General features: G+C 33.3%; 2 protein-coding genes across 5 annotated transcripts; one reads left to right on the forward strand and one right to left on the reverse strand.

Annotated features, from left to right (window-relative positions):
- Positions 1 to 820: 820 nt before the first annotated feature.
- On the forward strand, positions 821 to 5816 carry LOC8284337 (chromatin remodeling protein SHL). 3 transcript variants are annotated; one of them, XM_025156267.2, is made up of 5 exons: positions 821 to 1074; positions 1186 to 1531; positions 1717 to 1785; positions 3708 to 3843; positions 5415 to 5816. In XM_025156267.2, exons 1-5 carry the CDS (start codon positions 1002 to 1004, stop codon positions 5478 to 5480), a joined length of 690 nt encoding a protein of 229 aa, XP_025012035.1. In that variant the 5' UTR covers positions 821 to 1001; the 3' UTR covers positions 5481 to 5816. The 3 variants fall into 3 exon arrangements, with proteins under 3 accessions (XP_025012035.1, XP_025012036.1, XP_002512960.1); XM_025156268.2 differs by lacking the exon at positions 5415 to 5816 and adding an exon at positions 4044 to 5060; XM_002512914.4 differs by having other exon boundaries at positions 835 to 1074; positions 5432 to 5816.
- A 2330-nt stretch (positions 5817 to 8146) lies between these two features.
- Positions 8147 to 15464, reverse strand: LOC8284338 (WD repeat-containing protein 13). 2 transcript variants are annotated; one of them, XR_001534799.3, is made up of 12 exons: positions 15050 to 15464; positions 14379 to 14488; positions 13408 to 13480; positions 12456 to 12600; positions 12044 to 12181; positions 10247 to 10386; positions 9722 to 9769; positions 9283 to 9393; positions 9038 to 9213; positions 8837 to 8972; positions 8641 to 8717; positions 8147 to 8554 (listed from the first exon to the last, which is right to left on the reverse strand). XR_001534799.3 is itself a non-coding variant. In XM_002512915.4 (12 exons), the coding sequence occupies exons 1-12, from the start codon at positions 15281 to 15283 to the stop codon at positions 8426 to 8428; spliced, it is 1503 nt and encodes a 500-aa protein (XP_002512961.1). In that variant the 5' UTR covers positions 15284 to 15458; the 3' UTR covers positions 8147 to 8425. The 2 variants fall into 2 exon arrangements, 1 of the variants encoding a protein (XP_002512961.1); XM_002512915.4 differs by having other exon boundaries at positions 8837 to 8958; positions 15050 to 15458.
- Positions 15465 to 17240: the final 1776 nt, after the last annotated feature.

Genomic DNA, 17240 nt, shown 5'->3' on the forward strand with positions numbered 1-17240 from the left:
AGGGCAAAAATTATGACAGTTTTGTTAGAAGAGAAGAGGCCAAGATTTAATGACATCGTTTAGATTATGTTTCTAAAATGCCATACACATATTCATAAAAACTTATGTGGGTCTCCATCCTGACATAATCTTGTTAAAAAATTGGCTCCTATTTCTTTCTTTCAAAATGAATGGCTTTAATTTTATCTTTTTAGGGATGCTATCTATCTCATATATAAAATGATATTATCCTTTTAATTTATTTTTATCAGATATTTAATTTTTTATTAAATTAATAATACTGGTGAATATAGAAAGACTTTAATTTGAGACATCTTTTAAGTCATATTTTTAATTCACTTTCATTGAATTTTATCTCTTTTTAACCAACTCAAAACATTAACTACACATTATAATTGAGAAATCGGCTCCAAAAATATAATACAAATCTAACTAATTAAACGAAAATTAGTAAAATTTCTTTTGCATTTTTACTTACATAATTCTCGTCTTAATAATATATGATATTACTTTCTTTTTATTTACAAAATTCAATTCACAAAATATTTAATTAATTGAATCAAGTTATTATTAAAACTAAGGATGCTATTGATCGGGCATTTATATATACCCACCTTTAATTATCAAAAATCAGGATTTGAATTATTATTTTTTTTAAACAGTTTTTGTTAAATATAATTATTAATTTGATCTTTATTTTTTCTTTTTAAAAAAGAGACTTTAGCCTCTGCCCTCCCAAAAATAAACTATAGAAAATTGCTTAATTTTGATTCTTACACGAATATCTTTATAGCAATCATCCCCTGGAATTTTTGGGGACAGAGAATACAGAAGGAATTTATTTTAGTTGCTTATTATTAATTTATTTTTCAGTTCGTCTCTGCACAATCTCTATGTTGTCTTTGTGCTGTCATTTTGCTAAAAAAGAAAATAATAATATAAAATCCTGAAATACACATTTTTTTAACTGAACGCACAAACACACAACACAAAACACTTCCATGGCCAAACCCAAAGCACCAAGACGCACTCTCGACTCCTACTCTGTCAAGCACATCAGCAAAACCATTAAAGGTAAACTGATTTTCCTTTACTTTCTCTCTCTACTTTTTTAGAGAAACAAACACTCCCGTCCTGACGAGTTCTCTCTCTCTCTCTCTCTCTCTCTCTCTCTCTCTTACACAGCTGGCGACTGCGTGTTGATGCGGCCGTCTGATCCATCAAAGCCATCCTACGTGGCAAGGATCGAGCGGATCGAGTCCGACGGTCGTGGTGCTAACGTAAGAGTCCACGTGCGCTGGTACTACCGGCCGGAGGAATCGATCGGCGGCCGGCGGCAATTTCACGGCTCGAAAGAGGTATTTCTATCTGATCATTATGATATACAAAGCGCTGATACGATCGAAGGAAAGTGTACGGTTCATAGTTTTAAAAATTACACCAGACTTGAAGCTGTTGGAAACGATGACTTCTTCTGTCGTTTTGAGTATAATTCCTCTACTGGCGCTTTTAATCCCGATAGAGTCGCCGTGTATGTTTCCATTTTCTGTTTTCTTTTGTTTCCATTTCATTTTTATATATTGTTAATTGTAGTTTAGAGATTTAATTATTGGTTAATTTGAGAGTTCTCATGGCTTAGGTTATAAGGAAATATGTATAACTGAGGTTTCTTTATTTGTTTATGAAATATGTAATTTGATTTATTTACTATTCTAGGTATTGTAAATGTGAGATGCCTTACAATCCTGATGATTTAATGGTTCAATGTGAAGGCTGCACTGACTGGTTAGTTGAGATTATTATTATTATTATTATTATTATTATTATTATTATTATTATTATTATGTAATTTTAATTTCTGAATTTTTCTTTTCTTAAAAAAACTCTGGTATTATTGGTGAATAGTATTGTTTTATTCAAATATTTTATATTTTTGGAGGCATCTTGATGCTTTTTATTATGTTTATAATGCTAAAATATGCCCAGGCATTTGCGCTGCTCTTTCTTAATTGTTTCACCAAATTCCATTCGAATTAAGGAGCTGGGGCTTTTCTGAGTTTGAAAGGTTGGATAGATGTGATGGGGGCATTCGCTAGTTAGGTAGAAAAGATTGGCCTTATAAATGATCGTGATATCGGGTATCTGGAGAGACATTATAGATTTGGGGAATTTGTTATATTATGGAATTTGCTCAAGAAGTTTGGAAAGAATTTGGTCCCACAAACATGCATACTGAAGTCTTATTTAAACAATATCGCAGGTAATAGATTGTTTGAAAAGTGAAGGTTCACCTTATAGTAATTATGAGTAGAAGTGTGCCGTTTAAACAAGATATTGAACTTATTAGATTTGAAAGCACTAGTGCATATAGAAGTATTCTTGTGGCATCTGAAGATGGGAGAAAGTTTTATAAGCAAGTTTAGCCTCAACTGAGTGCAATCACGGAATTGTTTCTGTAGTCCGATACTGGAACAGTATAATGCTTATCTGAATATCTGTCTATTTTCTATTTCTGTTTGTGGTTATTTTACAATTTCAGGTTGTCTTTGGTATGTGTTTAATATTAGTTGGTGAGTTGCAACTTTTCGTCCATTCCACTGTCTCTGATAGCAAAGATGAAAATGGTGAGGCTTGGGGGTGCTAATACTGAATTCCATTTAAGGCCATAAATTTGTTTAGATGTCATCCTGAAGGGAAGGCACTAGGTTAGAAGGATGAAAGTAGAAAAGGAAGTAGCTGTTACAATATATTATTCCGTTCTAAACTTTCTACACTGCATTTGAAAGACTTTAATCACCATCCTCCCAACATCTGCACCATTGACTATTACTAGTGTAATACTTTACCTAACTTTATCTTAATGATAATCTTATATTGGTTGCTTAAACAATGGAAAAATTCATGTTTCATGTCATTTATTACTAGCATATCTCTGAAACAATGGTGGAGTTAGACACTTGCTAAGGATTAAGGGGGCTTATATTCCATAGAACTATTGTTGGGGGTACATGGACTACTTATGCTAGTGTTTATTTATAGCAACACAATCCCTGTCCATATTACAAGGTATTTTTGGTTGTTTTAGATGGTTCATGTATGTAATGGTACTTCTGTCATAGATCTTATAAGGTTAATATTTGATGTTAGAGAACACACCTTTTTGGCTAAGCTATAGGAGAAAAAGGCTAGAGTTCGTTGATCGAAAAAATTTGCGATATCATCTCTCAAAGCCTGTATAAAAGCTGGATCAGCACTATACTTGTATTGCTCTCCCATAACCCTATTCTTAGGACAAATGTTATGCGAAGATTTGTTGCACATGTAGGGACTTTGGCTGTTGAAAATTGTCCACATGTAAAGAAGTGTTAGACTAAACATCAACTCAATGTTATGAAGGATGTTCTCACATCTATTCTTGTAGTTGTTTATGAATGAGAACAAAGCCTCAATCATGAGAAGCATTTAGCCTTTACTTTAAGGAACTTGTTATATTGAAGTCTGAAGCTGTCTATTGGGCCCTCATTATAAAATAGTTAACTACAAGATTATACAAAGTTATACGTGATGCTCTATGAATTCTTTTTCTTTTAACTTTGTCTTGTGTGTTTCTTTCCCATTTGGCGGTGCTTCTAAACATATTTCATATAGCAAATGTTTCCATTTTATGCAAATGAGATACATCATTGAGCATTCTAATTTTTGTCCAGGTTTCATCCTACTTGTATAGAAATGACTGCAGAGGAAGCGAAAAGGCTTGACCATTTCTTCTGCGAGAATTGTTCATCTGAAGGTCAAAAGAAGCTGCAGAATTCCCATACTACTTCCAGACAACCAGAGACGAAGGTATTCTCGTTTACTGAATGTGTTGAATAAATCTTTCAGCGTTTATTTATTACCCAAGCTCGTTATTTCATCTGGACTTGCAATATTTTTTTTTATCTTGTTTTAACTTTTGCAAATTTCTCCTAATTTGAATTGCAAATACCATGTCACGGAACCTAATCTCTCACACAAACAATTTCCGTCACCACACAAACCTGCAGATCTCCGTGATAATATCACTTTAAGCTAAATCTCAAGCTGCATTCACAGTGGCATATCAGATTCTGTAGTCACCAGGCTCCCTGTCTCTCTCTCACTCCCTTTGCCTATATACATCCTTGCCCTAAAACTTCTCAGCTGACTCCTTTTTCTCGCATCAGTCCAGGTTTTTCTTCGTTTGAATTTCTTGTTGTATATGCTCAATTTTTGGCAGATAGTGGGTTTTGATTATCTGGCTTTCTTTAAAAAAATCTTAAGGCTAGACACGAAGGAAAAATAAATTAATAATTAATTATTTTATTGCAATAAGCTATAAGATATTATTTTTAATGCTATTTGACCAATTTGATAAAAATTGCTCAGTAAGTTAAAATGATAGTTTAAAATTGCAAAAACATGGAAACATTTGGATTCTTTTTTCTTCATTTCACTTATGATTTAAACTCCTCACCTTTTGAATTACCTCACTGGCCAATGGACTTCTCTTCTACTTTGGCTAATATGAGTTCACCTGGTACTAGCAGCTTTATTGGGGAATTTCTCATCTCAGTAGGAGCTTTCCAAAAAAATAGCGTAGTAGCCACATTAGCAGCGCTTGAGATGATTTTTCTTGGGCTTTGTAAATGTTCAACTTTTTCCAACCACACTTGCATGCACTATAAATATTGGCAAAGTATGTTTAAGGCGATTATTGAAATGATGGAGTGCATTTGCTTTCTATTGCTTAGCTAAAGCCTGCAGTGTAGTTTGCTAAAAGTTTATGTAGCATACCTTGATGTTAACAATGAAGAAGCATCAATGGTCTTATTTGCATAGATAAAGATAGATTGATTCAAACACTATATGTCGAGGTCACATTTCCTGGAATTTGAAAAAAGTTTTGAAGATATTCTTTTATTTGATTAAGATTACTTACAACAAGAATATCAAAATATAAAAGGAAGTCGTATACAGCAGATAGCTATCATCTTCTTAAAAGAAAAGGGAAACAAAACAAGAAAAGAAGAAAATATCAACAATAAAAAAGAATGAATAGCCATAACATATAGTAAAGTATCTATTTTAATTCCAAAATTATATGGTCACATAAATAAGTATCATACTCATTTGTTCATAACAAAATATTTTGCGCATGTGTACTTTGGGAGGTTTGGGTGACTAGCCTGTATCTTTTACATAGGCAGTTGATTTAGAGGTTTATTTGTGTTTTAGATCTTGTTCTACGAGAATATAGTTTGTAGTTGTTCTAGATATGATACTACTGTGGGCTTAATTCATGAAATAGAGAACACTGTTGATTTTAAAGTTGCATAGGAAGTGGCATAATAATACAGCAAGTGTGAGGCTAGTATTGATGTTCTATTGATAATCAGCGGTGGTGCTCTTTCAGGTGGAAACAAAGAGGCGTCGTAGGTGATAAAGTAAATAGACAGTGTTGATATAGAGATGATAACGGGGGACTGGAGCTTTTATCTTTTACTTTTTTAAACTTGGGTAGGGCTTCAAGCAAACACGGAGGCAATTTGCATGACAAGATGTAATATTTGTGAGTCCATGGCAGAGGGGAAACTGGTACCTTTGTTTATGTTTATATGGGTTTGAGGGTGATCAACTTGTTTTCCTTCCTTTCATGGTCGAGGATGTGTTTGGTTGCTATAGTTGTGTTATCTAGATTTCCCTTTACTCTGGTTTCTCGTTTATAATTTAGGATTGTTCATCACAGGACCACTTTTTAACTTGTTGACAATCAAATAGATACAAGGGTCTCTCTATTATGCTTCTTCTTACAATTTTCTTCTGGCCTAGGCTACTTGAGACGAACAAGAAAAGGAACAGAACAAAATAACAAAACAAAACAAAAATTTATTCCTTCAAATACTTGAACAAAACACTTTTTATTTTATTTTTATTATAATGTAATATGAAATGGTGGTTTTCTAAATAATCAAACTGTGCTGATTATAAATTTTGAGAATTATGCAAAATCAGGTCTAAAAACTAGGGATTTGAGTAGAAGTTCAATCAAAGATAAAATATCAGAATTAAGTTAACTAGATATCACATATTATAAGAAGAAAAAAAATGATAGACGTATATTCAAATAATAAGGTAGAAGTTTCATAGACGGTGACCTTATTCTAACATTTAAGATCTTAGTTATGTTATTTTTAAAAATGTATAATAAAATAACAACTGAACTAAAGTTAAAAAAATAATTAATTTATATGTTTATAACGAATAAATTTTAGTCGCATTAATACATTTTACACTTAAATTTATTGAAGATAGCGCAAAAAAAAATTATATAAGAGAATTAGGATCGCTTTTAATGAAGTCCGAACTTCTGAAGTGAGACGTTACAATAACTCTTGGTCTAGCAGTTAGACAGTTACAATGTGAAGTCTTCTACCAATGTATCCTTCTCACCTGAGTGGCCATCCACTATGAGTCATTAACTCAATAGGCAGATTGAGACTACGAGTCATCAACTCAATTTGAAATCTTAATTCTTAAGTTCATATGTCAAAGCTTAGCATAAGCTGTAGCCTGAGTAAAACTCGAAACTGTAGCAGTTTTAAATTTAACAAATAGAGGTGGCCGTTTTTGACCCACTTATAAATTCATCCCAACTCGCATGGAAAATGTGTCATTAAATTTGTTCGTAATACACAAACCTGAAATGATATTAAAGCGATTTTAAGCTAAATATAGAGGTCCTAATTTATAATTAGGCTTAAAAGTTCCATCTGAACTTACTTGAAAACTGTGTCGAATGTGTCCTTGATCCACGATCTGAAAAGATGATCCAAAGATGATTTTGAACAGAATACGTGGTGTTTTTTTTGAAAAATTATAAATTTAATTTCTTTTAACTTTCCAATCGTTTTTATTTAATGTTTGAACTATTTCTTTTTAAAATTTTTTAAATGCTAGTGTTTGAACTTTTTTTCTTCTTTTTTAATCAAATACCTACTAATTTATATATTATAATATCTCTTACTCTAAAACGAAGTAGTTTGAGCCAAATTCGAGTTGCAACCTGTATAGCTAAAACATCATATTATAACACTAAACTTAATTCAATTTTTCCATTTTTAGAAAGATGACGATTTTAATCTAAACTGAGAGTAATTTAATCCGAGATCTCTTTAGTTCCTTTAATAAAATTTTATTTATTTGTAAAATTCGTTGGCACTTGGCCATCTCCAAGCTGAAAAATATAAGGAACAATTCGAAATGTTCTAAGATTAATAAGAAATATCATTTTGACTATGTAATCTTTTTTAAAATACTGTTTTCTTAACTTTTTTTTAAAATAGATGGTGTTTTTTTTTATTATTTTTCGATTGTTTACTAAAAACAACTAAAGAATCCTAAAGTTCTACTTTTAAAAAAAAAATTAAAAAAACTGTATTTTTAATATTTTAACACAGTAAAAATAATAATAAAATTATTATAAATTTGATAAAAAAAATAAAAAAATGAATAATTTTGATAGTTTTCCAAAAATATATACATGATTGCTCCGCGTCATCTCTAGTCCTCTTATTGTCAAATTGAAATGGAAAAACTACAAGAATACCCATATTAAAAATATTTTTATCAAAGATATGGATTTTAACCTTTTCTTAAAATAAGGTATATATGGGTTGTTTTTGAGTTTTTCTCTAGTTTTTTTATTAAACAATTAAAAAACATGCATTTAAAAAAAAGAAGTTAAAACAGTATTTTTATTTTTTTGTTGATTTTAGAATTTTTTTGAAAAGTTCCCAATTGAAATTTCAAATGACTTGGTATTGGACCCATTATCTAGTCTAATGTGCCTTTCAGGGCCGGTTTCCACACAACCCAAATAGTATTCCAATCATTTACTACTGTTTAAATTTAGATTGAAAAGTTCTAAACTTAACCGTTCTAGATTGAACCAAGTGGGATCACAATTCGACACCTCAAATGAAGAGCAATTGAGAAAGGAATATCGTGCGTAGATGTATCTTTAATTTAACATATTCTTCTACTGGTGATTGCACTAAAAAGGAATATCCACACTAGAGAAGGCCTCACCGGTACAATTCCTAGGTTAAAGAGCGATTTCAAGCAAATATTTCTGAAAAAGTTGTAAATCACTTTATACAAGCTCTTGTACTTCAAAAATGCATCAGAAGCATCCAGAATTTCAAGACACCGAATTGATGTTACAAAATGTAATACAAACAATGGTCACTCAGTTTTCTTATCAATCGGAGACAATAAAACATGAAATAACATGTGAGCAGAGCAACCACTGGTAATTGACATTTATAAAAGAATAGCCAGACGTAGTAAAATGACAAAATAAGCTAATTTTTTTCCTCATCCATGAAATGCATGTGTTTGAGATTTATTACCCCGTATATTTGTTTGAACTAGACTTTGCTCTCTTCCATACTATAACAATGCCATAAAGATCAGATGAAGCCAACAAATTCTCTCCATGGTTCCAAGCAACACCGATAACTGGAAAACGATGTCCCTGCAGCGACAAATGTTCTTCATGATGAAAATATATTGTGTGCAAATAGTTTACTAACAAACAAAACCTAGTACGCAAAAGAGAACCTGTAGCTTGTTTACGCATGTATGCCTTGGCCGAGTTAAATCATAGAAGTAGACATTGGAATCCTCACTTCCAACAACTATGCATAAATACAAAGTGAAATAGTCAGCAAGCCATTTGTTACAGCTCCTTCAGTCAGCTTTGAAAGTTAAATTCTTCAAAAAGAAAATATGCGGTTTAATTGATTCAAAAAAAGACCTATGTATTCTCCCTTTTCAAGGGAAAGCAGGGGGCAGAAAGACGCCCGAATGCTATGTACTCTTGGAGCCAGTTTGAGTGAGCAACGAAGCGTCAGATAACCTTGTATTTCCAAAGCCACACTGCACCAGCATAACTATACTCGCTCAAAGCTTTGATACAGTGCTTAAAGGCTGCTAAATAATGCTCTCACAAACAAACCTGAAGAAAGATAGATTTCCATCTTGAGTGCATGTCAGTAACACAGGGCCTCCTGCCAGCAAAGAGAAACTTCGGTACTGCACAGTTGTCACTGGAGATTTGCTCTTGCCTCGATGGCGATGAGAACGCGATAGCATACCTGTGTGAGAGTCCATGCTTACGCAGTATATTGATCCCTGCATGTGTTGCTTCATCAGCCAATGTCCAAATAGTGATGCATGGGGTTGTAGTGCAAATAGGTTCACCTGTCCATCCCCGCAGAAAATAAGCTGACCAGTGTGATCATGGTCCATAGAGGTGATCTTAGCATCAAAACCTGCTTTATGAATGATTCTTCCAGTGCTGAAATTGAATACCTATATATGGACAAATATGGTTGGCAAAATATGGTTGGCAATCAATAATAATAATTCTACAGATAAGGACAGACCAGACCAGTCGGTTCCTTGTATTCTAAAAACCAAGCATGATCTCAAAGTTGAGAGTTATCCAATTATTTATTGCCCCCACATGAATGGAAGAACACAGGGAAGTAAATAGTCTTCAAGTCAGGTTAAGAAGTCAGGAAGATCCCTTTAATTCAGTTCAGATCATCAAACAGTATAGGGGCCTTGTTATATTCAACGATTATCAGAGTAAAATTATAAGTAAATAGAGAAAGGAAGCAAAGCAAAAAGTAATTACAGTAATTTCTTTGTTTTCATTTCCAGCTGAAAGAAAGTTGTTATTTACCTGCATTAAAGAACAAACAAAGAAAAAGTTGTAACATAGCGTGGTCAAATGCATCACAAAGAAAGAAGAATATATAAAAGGAAACAAAACTCTTCCAGTCATGAAGCCTGTTGTTTACTTCATACACCACAGGCGCATACATAGAGGCTAACACCCCACAATAAGAAATGCTGGAATTGGAATTTGCATGCAAGGATAAAATACTTTCAGAGACAGGTACATGTATATAAGGATAAACTTGAAAGGGAAATCAAAGATCCATAAAAATAGAAGGAACGGAGAAAGCATGCTGCAATTTATAATCCAAAATTAGTGGCTGACAACATTATTTCAGATTTGAACCAAATTTGCTCCACATAAAACAGCATAATGTTCCTAACACTTAAATGAGCAAGTAAATTTCCAGAGGCAAGTTAATGTAGATAAAACTATTATAGTTTAAAATAATTGAAAATATTTAATGTAAAGCATACTCACAGGGTGAAAACGAATACAGAACTGTGAAGAGACTCCATATATTACTCGAATGCAAAGACCTTGTGATAACTCCCACACTCTGACAGTTTTATCCATGGAAGACGATGCAATGTACTGATTGTTGGATGAGAAATCAAAATCTGGAAGTATGATTACGATTTAGAAAATGTGGTTATGGCAGCAATACAGACTTCAAATATTTACAATTCAGAGTGCATGAAGTACAGTCATTCAACACTTGTTTCAATGCATTTTACAACATTCAACAAAAACTAGAAACATGCCAATGACACAGCAATACCAGGTTCAGTTATTCAACATTCAGAAAGCGCAAAGTATAGTCATTGAACACTTTGCTTTTGATGAATTCATTCAACTTCTACAGTTGTGCTTGCTGATTTAGCAGACATGGGACCCTCCAATCCCAGAAGTCCAAACTTAGGGGAATAGCTCAAAAATGGAAGCAGACAAGCAGAACATAACATAAATTATCCCTTTCTTTAGGAAAGGTTTGCTAAGTTAATTCCACAGATGTTCACAGAATTTATCATTCTGTGGAAGAAGAGAACAATTAAAGAGCATGTTCTATTGAAGAAAATATCACAAGTACCACATTTCAGCTTCTGCAGTAATTTGGCCTTTTTCTCAAGGTATAGGAAAGGGGGAGGTATATTACTTTCCAACGGCACCTTGCTGTCCTTAAGACAGATGATAGCATTTTTTTTTTTTTTTTTTTTGAATATGTACATCATAAAAAAAATCAGTATGCACAAGCATACTGGCAACAGCAAGCTTGCCAAAGGGGCGGAATATTTTGATCTCTAGAACTGCCTCCTTCAGGCTTGGGCATCAGAAAACTTCACAGTTAAACCAATGCCCACAATCTAATAGTGTATTCCTCCGTGCTGTGGCTTCTCTTAACCGTATTCTTTTGCTCCCTCTACGGGTCTGTGCAATATATAGCACCTGTGAGTTTAGTTTTCTCCTTTAATGTTGTGATACCAGATTGCAAAACTAAAATTCTCACTACTGAAAATCATCATAGGTGCAGAAGTCAGCAACCAGAATCTCCCTAGCAACATTTTGACTCTTGCTTGTATTGGCGTCTTCCATTGCCTTTGTTTATGTTCCGAAATTGAGATCTTGAGAAAAATGAAGCAGAGAAAGGGCCTAAGGGGTTTCACCCTTAACAGCAGTCCAGGGATGATCCTATCGAATAGAATCTGCACTATTTCAGATCATTGGTTATTTAACTCAAAAATAACTGGGGAAAACAATATCTGCCCTACCTCCCCGTACAACTCATTTAGTAAATACAACAGTTGACTGTATTCTTCAGTGCTTCACATAACCATGTTTTCCATTTCCATTTCTAATTCAATTAGTGCACTTGAGACATTTATGGTTAATTTTCGTTCAACTATTCAGATACCACATGTTGAAAACTGCTGGCACTCAGACAAAAAATGCTTTTTGCATATGCTAGAAGTCCCACATGCCACCATTCTTGCCAACACATTGGCATTGCCCATTGTTAGAAGTTGTTTTTATCCCAAAAGCTAGCTCAAAGGAAGAGGGTGCCTAATCCACTTATATACACTATAACAGCCCAATAACCAAGCGATGTGGGATAAATACAACTTCTAACACTACCCAAGCCCAATTATCACCTATCACATCTTTCACCTTTGCAATATATGTATCACACCTTTCACCTTTGCAATATATGGACAAGCAGTACTGTACTCATTCTAGGACATAAGAAAAGACCACAGAAAAAATACCAGTTAATCAAACCTGTGACATCTTTCGAATGCCCCTTCAATTGTTTGAGGACCGAAGGTGGCTCAGAAACAGTGCATACTGTTAAGGACCCATCTGACGCCCCATAAGCAAGTAGATTGGAACTCATGTGCCCAAACTTCAAAACTGTAACTGCATACAAGACAAATCAGGTTGCATAATTCTGATTTCCTTTTTCAGAAAAGAAATGACACCAAAAAGTAAAGAAGATTACAACTTTAGCATTAACAAAACACAAAAGCGACATAGCCAGCCATTGAAAAGAAAAGCAACATCCATCTTGCTGAACCATATTTCAAAACATTGATGGTAATATAACTCATATAACTCCTTAAGTTCCAGTTTTTACACATTCACCCCAAATAATACATATGGCAGTGAAATATTTGAAAGCAGAAACAATTACCAGCAGATTTGCATTGATCAAATATGCAATGCATTCCTACAAAAGAATATGCTGGTTCAACCCCTCGACGACGTGGGCGATCATTATCACTCACACTTGAACTGAAACTTGTTCTGTGTGTTGAAGCCAGATTTCCACTTAGGTTCTGCAAAATGAGGTTCAAGTTACATGAGCAGAGTAAGTCAAATGTATAAATTTTTGTCATTGCCATGCAATTATTCTCATACACTGTTGTAGAAGTTCAGAAGATCCATGAGGTATAAAAGACCCACCATCTCTTTTTCCCACCTTTTAAAGTCAATGACTTACCCTTACTTTTCCTTATTACATGAAAATAAAAAATGTTTGGATGCAATCATTCAATGTAAAAGAGTTCTAGTGGAGTCAAATTTTCAATACTTTGGCAACAAATTAACTGAAAATAAAGTATTGAACCTAAGGAATGGCAACTTTTACGAATAGATATCTTTCTGCAAAGAGGTTCCAAACATCAAATTCCAGGCAGAATTCACATGAATCGCGTCACAAACTAATTATTTCAATATACTTTCATAATATTTACTTAACAACTAACTGAGACAAGATGAACTTAAGAGATATAAACCCTTTTCCTTTTCTTTTCTTTGTGGGAGAAGCCTTTAACTTGTTTTCTCTTAATAATCATCACAAAAATCCTTAGTGAGATAGAACATGCTGCTTTCAGCAAGTTAAAGAGAATAGATTCATCACAGTAAAGAGCCAATGCATCTCACCAAGTTGAAATGGCATGAGAAAAGAGATTGAAGCAACATCAGATGTGTTAAAGTTAGGAATTGGTGGACATGGCACTGGCAGGCAACATTCGCTCTTTGCATAAGTATGACATTCATTTTAAAAGAATATCTCCAGATCTCCAACTCTAAGATATCATTACGAAATTTAGAAAAGCAAACCACGGTAAAATGATACATACCCTACTAGAACTCCAGCTCTCTGCATCAAACATATGGGAGAGTGGAGGACTTGGACATTGAAGCCATCGCCCACTGAAGCATCAACCAGTAAATTATCCTGATGTCAGAATTGATAGAAACATGAATTTAAAATAGCACTCACATTTAAAAGATAGATTATTAAAAGAGTTCAGTGTTTCTCAATAAAGCAAAAGATTACAATAATGAAAGTTAAACACAAGCCAGTGACCAAAGCATCAGAACAGATATATGATATGTGCAACTCGTCGTGAGACAATTTATTGCAGATGTGAATCTCGGGGAAGGGCCAATCAGTAAAAGGACCATACCAATATTGATAGCTTTTGGCATCATAGTAGGCCATTCTTAAACCATTCAAGGAAATTATATAATCGTGCTTTGTTTCTCAACAAGAACTCTATCATAAGGGTCTATTTCAATTTTAGTAAATCATATGGTTTCCTAGGTAGCTTCTCAAACTAATATGCTAGATAACAATGTGGCATTTTTGGATTTTTTTTATGCAAAACTGGAATGCCAAGCTTTTTGTGGAACTATAAAATATATATTAATATAGAGATCACACCATACAGTGATTCCGTCTTAAGCTTTCAGACTTTTGACCAGCTAATCTACTATATGAAACTGATATCAACTTTTAATCAAATTTAGTCTGACAGATGTTATCAATCAAAGGAGCATCCACTCTGCTTTCTAATACGTGCACAGGAAATAGCCGTATCCATTTGAACAAAAAATATTACGAGACTCCATTCAGTCACAATTTTCTGAGCCTTCTAAGGTACAAGAAATTCCTTCACTCATATACCTTCAATCAAACTCATCTTAATGCTTTTAGGAAATAAAATAAAATCACATTAAGTTGTTAATGAACAATGTAAATGTAACTAATGCAGATGATAATAAAATCATATCAGAAGATAGTATTACTCATCCAAGTAAAGTTTACCTGTCCCCTGGAGTGGTTTGGAGGCTCGGTATTTGCTGATTTTCCCAATTTCTCGGCCTGCGAATATAATTACGATAGCTAACATATCCTTTTCCATTGCATCTCCAGTCCTTCAAGATATAATCATATGGCAAGTCATTCTTAAATTTTCAGAGAAAAATAAGGAAACAATAGAAACAATTGAATAAAAAAATAATCTCTCAATATAGATTTATCCATTTAGATTTTAGTTTACGGTGATGATTTTAATATACGATTTGGATACTTTGAAGTTTCTTTTAAAGTAAGATAATACATATAACATAACAAAAAATATAAACATATAGCTAGGAGATACTTATCAAGACAATAATAATGCTCGCTTTCGACACTGGGACATAATAAATCTTCCGCGACGATGAAGATCTCTTGCAGAAGCAAAGTAAAAGTAAATTGAATTGCAAATCCTAGACTTAACTTCTGTTAATAAACACTTTCAAAGCACTAATTCTAATTTGAATTTTCTTTCAAAGTTAAGAAAAGAGGTCAGTTCAAAAGGAAGCAACGAATTAAATAACATTAAGCCCCAAACTATTTCAAAATGCTCATCTGTCAAGTACATCAATCGTCTATATATATATATATTTATATATATTATATGAGAGAGAGAGAGAGAGAGCGAAAGAGATTACGAGTCGACGATTAACACCAGAGTCGGATTTGCGGTAGAGAAGGAGGCGGCGGATGCCGATATATTCAGGATCGGAATCGGTGGTTACCGGTTGAAGCAAGCAGCTAAACAGCTCTGGATCCACTTTGTTCTTCTTCTCATTGTTATCAGTTAGTGACGTAGATGTATTATCGTTATTGTTGTTGTTGTTGTTGTCGTCGTCGTCGACAGCTTTTACTTCTGCTGCTGCTGCCATTCTGTGTAAGCTTAGTTTGGATCCTTCATCAGAGAGAAATATGTGTTGTAGCTGTCGTGCGTTCAAATGCTGAAATTTTTGGAATCTTGAAAGCAATAATAATAATAAAATGGTGAAATTGGTTTATTTGATGAGCAAAATTATCGTTAACATTTAGAATTTTTGGATTTTACTGATTGGAATTTGGAATTTTTCGTTAAATAGGAGGCATTTGCACTTTGAAGCGTAAATAGGTGACGGATACGTTGACCTGACGAAACTATAATTATATAAAAATAAAATAAAATTCACACTTCAATTTTTGTACATAACTTTAAAAGGATTATTTTAAGTTTTGGAAATTCATTTAATCAAATGCTTATCTGCCTCAAAATTAATTACTTTAGCCTTTTGGAAAGATCCATTGAAATCAAAAATAAGTAAATGAATCTCTGTTAGTTATTCCCTCGTATCATGCTTCGTTTTCTTTGCCAATTCATTCCTAACACTGGATTTTGATTTTCTAACCAAACATGGTGGCAAATCAAGAATTGCTACAAGGTTTGTCCAATTGTAACTAGCATTTCCTGGTGAAGAGAACTGATTTATGCTAGAGACCGTTAGTTTCCAATTTCCACAAAACAATGCTAACAAATGATTTCCAAAATTAATGAATTGCCAATTTTAATTTCACATTACTTATGGATTCGTTGGAGTTTGAACTGTTGAATGCTTGAATATCCTATTAGTCACTGAAACAAAAACAAAAAAAAACAAAAAAAAAAAAAAGTCAGTGAACCAACGGACGTGGTGTTCAAATTGACTCTTGGACGGTCACTAAATTAACCATTTCTATTCATATTATTGTTTTGCTCTATCCATTTTTAATCACTAACTTGATCGTGAAAAAAACTAATTTGGACACAATGTTTATTGACTCGCTAACTTTCTTTCTAGTGATTGATGAAATACTAAGCATTCAACCATCCAAACTCCAATCGAATCTATAATGTCTTTCTTTTTCTTTTTGACAATCCAATCAAATTCATAGTTACTCATGCATATCGTGAAGCCAATTATGCATCCCATTGGCTTGCATATTATGCAGGCTCTTCTCAATTTGGCCTCCATAATGTGGATGTCCTTCCTCATGGTGCCTCAATCATGAACGAATTGAGATTTCATAGAGGTTTTCCACCAAATAATAAATAAATAAAAACCATTTGTACAATTGTTTTGCTTTATTTAAACCATGAATTTACAGACAAAAAATTTCTATGAAATCTCAATAAAAAAAAAATAAAAAAGTTTAAATTCCCTCCTTAACTATGACGCGTAATAACTAATTTTTATATATGGTTTTAGAAATATATATACTCTCGATTAATCGGTAAATATAGCAACCGAAATAATAACAATGTGCTAAATATTTTGTATGATATGATGACTTGATCGAACCTTGTTCCATGGTTTCCAAAACGTGTCTCTATTAAAAAATGCTATCGGTGCTATTGTTTACAACTGAACTTAATCCTGTTGGCACTATGTCATACATGTATGGAATAGTGGATGGAGGTTGTTTTTGGAGAATGGTTGGTTCTCTTTTTGGATTCTGGTTTGAGTGGTTTAATTTGATTCTTCTTTTTTCTGGTGCGGTTTTGCTGATGTTATTTACATGAACTGAGGAAGTTGTGCTTTTTCCTTGCAATATGTCCGGGTATGGTGTCCGTTTGCTTCCCACATTCTTTGTCCAGTTGTTGTGCTATGCCTGTTGCATTTTGGCATATCTCATTTCTGGTGCTGCTGCTGTTATGAATTTGCATGATAATCAATTACATGATCTTTTTAACTTGCTCATGATAAAACTTCAGTAAGTGTTTGATGTAATAGTTAAAAATTGGTTGATTATAGCTGTTGTTGGATGTGATATATAGATTGTAAATAGCATAGACTGTTAGTTTCCAGTTTCCACAAAACA

The sequence above is a fragment of the Ricinus communis genome, chromosome 8, assembly GCF_019578655.1.
Source record: "Ricinus communis isolate WT05 ecotype wild-type chromosome 8, ASM1957865v1, whole genome shotgun sequence".
Classification (NCBI taxonomy): Eukaryota; Viridiplantae; Streptophyta; class Magnoliopsida; order Malpighiales; family Euphorbiaceae; genus Ricinus; species Ricinus communis.